We start from the raw sequence: 6,000 nt of genomic DNA, 5'->3' as shown, positions 1-6,000 counted from the left end.
TAGACGGATGGTAAGCGAAGGAGTTTTCAGGAAGGGTAGAGGAAGATTTTTTCTACCCTTCCCTTACCCTCCTTGGAGTACGTGTAGGGCCTGTTTAGTGCAAGGGTAACTACCCACCATGGTGGCTACTACCCTTCCTTTACCCTTCTTTTACCCACCATGGGGGAGTTTATTTTTATCAGGGAAGAGTATTCTGGTCATTGAAAATGTGATACTATATTTTTGAAGATATGAACAGTGCTCCAATCAGGGAACACAACACATTTGAAGAAGTATTCAAATGGTATTTATCTGGCTATTGCAATATGATAATTGTTTTTGAAGTTATTAGTGGTGTTCTAATCTATACACACAAGACTGTTGGAAAGGTGTTTTAATGGTATTTAATCTGCAGTTATTGAAATGTTGCAATTATAGTTTTAACTTAAGAGTGGTGCTTCAAGTTGTGAACATCTAATGTTCTAATCTAGAAACACAAGGCTGTGAATTTATGAACACTCTGGTTGACAAAGTATTTCAAGGGTATTATGCAAAGATATTCTGGTCATTGAAAATGTGATATTATATTTTTGAAGATATGAACAGTGCTCTATTTAGGGAACACAATATCTTTGAAGAAGTATTCAAATTGTTTTTATCTGGCAATTTTATTGGAATGTGATAATTATTTTTGAAGTTATGAGCGGTGTTCTAATCTATTATATGGCCATTGAAACATTACCGTTATATTTGCTCCAATTTGTGATCAGGCGTTTGACAAGGTGTTTCAAAGGTATTTACTCTGTTAATAAATTCTGGTAAATTGAAATTGTATTTTTGAAATTAGTGGTACCTATTCCAATTTGCGAACACCAGTAGATTCGGCGGATTTGAATCTTCGCCACAATTCATTCATTTTGAACGATTTGGATTCGGCGGATTTGAATCTTCAATCAAATCGTTCATTTTGAACGATTCGAGAGGAAAACGTGGATTCGATTCATTCGGTTCATGCCATTGAATCGTTCATTTTGAACGATTCATTCATGAACGACACAGCTCTACTGCAAAGAGAAGCGCGTCGAAGCGCGTAAATGAGCTGTCCGTCAGCAACCTTGGCAGTAATGTGAATTTTGAGTAAATGCCGCTGTCGGCGTGCTAAACGTAATAAAACTTTCCCGCCATGATTAATACATTACACTAATAATAATGTATTCTCCATGTTTCCCGCACTCTAAAGGCCTGTTTACACGATACATTAACACGTAAAGTAGCACATTGGGACCTAGTTCGTGACATTGTAGTTATTCCACTCGGGAATTTTGGTGGGGTGGCCGCCTCGTGTTGTGTGATCGGGAGTGTAGCGCTTTAGCGGTTCGGAAACATGGGCTCTTAGGAGAATGAGAGAAGACTGGGGGCCAAAGCCAAACCTGGGGGCGTTTGAAATGTAGGGATGTAGGTGTCGGGAAGATTTGATATGGTGAATTGGACGGAAAGGAGGAGGAATGACGAATAGTTGATTTTCGTGTCTGTAGTGGCATGTCGACGTTTGGTATGTCATTCGTGATGAAAATATTGGTATTTATAGGATTGATTAGCAGGATTTTATTTACGGTTTGAAGTTATTACCATATAGTGGTCACATTGCTTGTTACTTGGTTGTTGTTACCGAATTCCTTGCTGGTTCGGTCTTCGATATCGCGATAAATTTCCGTATTCTTATTATTAAGAAAATCATTCTTATTGAGACTTCTGATATAGGTGAGCTTCTAGTCTACCGGAATAAAACATACATTTTCACAAACTTCTTATTTACTTGTCCAATTTGGTGGCCAACATATGATAGGACGACGTACTGTTAACCTAACAGTCTGTCCGTTTGCCATGTGCCTGGGCCGTTTTAAAATGTTTTCGAAGCAGCAACCAAAGCTGCAGTCGTATTCTAAGAGAACCTACAGTCGCTTCAAGTATATTAATCCTACACTGTTGAACGGACGATTTATAAAAGAAAAGAAGATCATACAAAATTTCGATTTTTTTCTGATCCTGGACTTTGAGGCTACTTGTGAAAAAAATGGAACCCTTAATCCACAGGTCTAAATTATTGATTTTTATAACATTTTTTGGTATATTTATATCCTGTTATTTGAAAAAAATAGGTTTCTATTTCCATTATAGGAAATCATTGAGTTTCCTTGCTTGAAGATGAACTCGAAGACACTGGAAATCGAGAGTCATTTTCATCAGTATGTTATGCCCGAGTTAAATCCAGTGCTTACTCCCTTTTGTGTGGAACTCACTGGAATTTTACAGGTGAATGTCTTTCCCATGGTGGGCTAATTTTGTTCTTATTCTGTTTTAAAGTGGTTATTATTGATTCACAATTTTTTGTTGAAAACTGTAATGCTTGATGTTACATATGTAGGTATACAGTCGTCCTTCGCAAATTTTATGCGTTCAAAGATTTTTGTCAAACTCGGTTAGCTATCTTAATTAATGGGGAAAAAATACTTAGTTATAATGGTGTGCTGTGTATATATATTTAATAGTAATAATAATAGTTTTATTTCTACACACACAAATTACATGACAAAAGCAAAATTGAGTAATTTTTGGTAGCCTCAAAGCTGTGTGGCTACCATCCAAAATAATAATAAATTATACTTTACGTATAGTGTAGCTCAATTTGTGTTACCATGGTAATCTAACTTCATGTTAACAAAGCTTAAGTGCGTACATGGAAAATAACAACTAAATAGTATTTATAATTCATTTACATCAATATTTGATAACAATATTTGTTCTACACTTTCTTCAGAGAGAAGCCAAGGATGTGCATTTTGCAAAAACTTTTTCAAAGACTTAAAAATAAAGCATGGGTGGGTTAAGTGAGTTTGGGCGTGTTTTTCTTAATTTTATAATTTTGTCTATTTCTTGTGTGTGAGTGGGTCTCTGGCGTGAGCAGAGGCTTCGCAAACCTGAATGTGTGTCTGAATGAGACCTTTGCGGAAATTTGTTCCATAGAGCAAATCTGCAAGGTAAGTGTGTGAGTTGCACGATTGTTTGGTTTCATAGTGTTTTAGCTTGATTTCCGTGTTTTACCCCCCGGTCAGCCTTCAACTTCCCACCTTTGCCCACCAAAGAGTACGGCCTTGGGGAATTTGTTCTCTTTCAACTGTTCAATGGCCATAGATTGTTCAATCACTTATATCAAGACTGGGGTAACAAATTAAAAACCTTTGGTCGTACTTACAAAAACATCTTTTAAACAAAGTCAAATTTGGCTGTGGTGAGGGAACACTTAATTTACGCAGGGTAAAGGGAGAAGGCAGGGACTGAAATATTTGAGAGTTGCCACTTCTAGCATAAAAACATCGTAGGACCTTATAAATATATAGATGCTTCAATGGAAGTAAATGCAAATGAAGAAAAAGTGGGAAGGATCTTTCAAATCTGTCCTTCTTGAAAATAATATGTAAAATTCTTTTTTGTAAAAAAATGGCTGGTTTCAAGCAGTTATGAGCGTTATAAATTATCTTAAGAAAGCTTACAGGACATTTATTTCTGATGAAATAAAAATTTGCGTGTGTGTCGCATAACATTTGTTAGACTGTTGATATATTGATGCCACTTTAAGGAATCGTTAATGGTTACCCCCAAGTAATTAACACAGGAAACCTGTTCAATGGGCAAAAAGCTATCGTATAAAGTTATAGGACAATTTTCTTCATAATGTAAAACTCAGTCAAATTTGTACCTGTTACATATATTATACATATATACTTCGTTTAAGCAACACTCATATGCAATTTGTTAGAGGCAAACCAACGTCGCAAATTGATCAGTTCTGACAGCATATCATATTTATTTATTTTTATTTATTTATTTATTTACATGCAATAAACCCAAAAACAGTACATGAGCATTTTACATTGGATTTTTAAACAAATGGATAAATAATAAAGTGGAACAAGAAACAACGACAAAAAAAAATAAAAAATATATTTTACATCAACCCAGTTTAAACCTGAATAATTTAACCTTTTTCCTACTAAAGACATATATATACGTGTGGAATGTTTTTGACCTGGGAGACGAAAGCCGTATATTTCCCTCTTGAGATTTTCCTGACCAAGAGAACGAAAGCCGTATATGTACGTTTTTTAGCTCTCCCCCTTTTATGATGGTCGCGGGTGTCCGACGTCTTTGTTTCGGGACCCAACACTGCAGGGTTTAGGCTTTACCCTCGGAATCTGGGAGCAGGTACCCTGACCCATCGTCTTTTATTACCCCTCTTAGGTCATGTAATTGTTTATCCAGTCAGTTTTCGAAATAAATATTTGTTCTTTTCTCAAGAAATATAAACTAAGAATTGAATTCTTTGTCTTTTGAGCTGCGCTTACAATTTTAAACTACGATACAATTTTAAACTATGATAAATATTAACTTATATCTCAAGTTCTGTGTAAATATCAACATGGAAATTGTTGCTGCATTGATATTGTCCTTAGAACTTGGTTTAAAATATGACAATCCTCAGAAAAAAAATGAGGAATTCAATTCAAAGTCTTCAATTTACGTGGAAGCAACAATTATCCATGTGCTAAATACATGTAAGCAATACATAAGTTGACCGCAAACCAATGCCGCAGGTATGGTCGTAAACCCAGAAAGGAGGGAGCACAACTAGTCTTGGAATCCGAGATAATGCAGAGTCCCAGCGGGGAGGGGTCGAAAAAAGTTCTGCACAACCCTTCTTAACGAATGTCCTCCTAAAATGCTCCACACCACGAGAAAGAAGAGTCGAAAGACTAAGAAGAAAACCGCCACCTCGAAAGGGTTAAGGCGACATCATCAGCAAATGCTGTCACATGGCCTCTAAAATTGAAATTACATAGATCATTTATATAGACTAGAAATAGGATTGGGCCCAAGACAGAGCCTTGAGGCACTCCAAAATTAATCATACTATAACTACTATAAACATAACCAAATTTACCCTATGCATTCTTGGTGACAGGTTACGGATAAACCATTATAGTGGTATTCCACGATTTCCGGTCCTCTGAAGCTTAAAAGAGCAGAATCTTGTGATCAATGGAATCAAAAGCCTTGCTAATGTCAATGAATAAGCTGCCAGTGCATCAATTTGAGTTTATGGCTCTGTAAACATGAGTGAAATAATTTTCTAGAGCATCCTCTGTGCCCTTTTCACTTAAAAGCCCAAACTGTATTTTGCTGAAGAAGCATTTTGTATAGAAATTTGATTGATCTTGACTTGACTAGCTTCTCTAATATTTTGGGAAATATCGATAACAATGGAATTGGATGCAGTGACGGATATCGAAAAGGCTCAAGGGGGGGTGCAAAATATATTTTGAGCTACCTATACTTGTTTCGAAATGAAAAATAATCAATTTACATGCAAAGTTTAGGAAATTTTTGTTTAAACTGATTACACGCACATACAAGATAATGGTATCTTATAATATAAAAAGTTACAGTTGTGGTTCAGCACTGAGGCAATGCGGGTGCCCCTCTCAAGGGGGTGGGGTGCGTGCCCCCCATCTGTATCCGCCACTGATTAGACGATAGTTGAGTATACTTGATCGATCCCCTTTTTTATGTAAGGGCGTGACCACCACCTTTTTCATCTCGTCTTGAAAAACACCACTGGTAAAACTTAGATAAAATATGTGAAATATATATAATATATGTGAAAAAATAGGAGCTAATTCGTTAATTACTAGTTTCAAAAGTTCACAGTTTATGTTGTCGTAACTAGGGGCTTTGCTAGAAGGAAAAGACCTCGCTAATTTAGTAATTACAGCAGGGTGGACTGGTTCCAGGTACATTGATTCGAAGCTGTTTGAATAACTACAACATTCGGCAACGAATTCATCAATGCCATTATAGTCCAGGAAATAAATGAAGCTCATAAAAGTGCAAAACCTTGCAATTTTTTCAAACTGAATCGATTTACACAAAAATTTGGGATTAGACTAATTATACTCCCTACTT

At 36.1% G+C, this 6,000-nt stretch overlaps 1 protein-coding gene across 4 annotated transcripts in view; it reads left to right on the top strand.

The window, feature by feature from the left end:
- The first annotated feature begins 1,093 nt into the window (after positions 1 to 1,093).
- LOC124170920 (ERI1 exoribonuclease 3-like) overlaps positions 1,094 to 6,000 on the top strand; it is an 83,510-nt gene continuing 78,603 nt past the window's right edge. For 2 of the 4 annotated variants that reach the window (XR_006867610.1, XR_006867609.1), the window contains exons 1-2: positions 1,097 to 2,073; positions 2,158 to 2,292. Coding sequence is in view for 2 of the 4 variants with exons in the window: in XM_046549975.1 (XP_046405931.1) it covers positions 1,819 to 2,073; positions 2,158 to 2,292 (390 nt within the window). In the remaining 2 variants the exon portion in view is untranslated. Of the gene's footprint in view, positions 2,074 to 2,157; positions 2,293 to 6,000 lie in introns of all 4 variants that reach the window. The other 2 variants (XM_046549974.1, XM_046549975.1) reach the window with 2 other exon arrangements.

This window comes from Ischnura elegans, chromosome X, assembly GCF_921293095.1.
Source record: "Ischnura elegans chromosome X, ioIscEleg1.1, whole genome shotgun sequence".
In the NCBI taxonomy this organism is placed as follows: domain Eukaryota; kingdom Metazoa; phylum Arthropoda; class Insecta; order Odonata; family Coenagrionidae; genus Ischnura; species Ischnura elegans.
The sequence above is the reverse complement of the archived record's forward strand: the minus strand, read 5'-3'. Positions and strand labels throughout refer to the sequence as shown.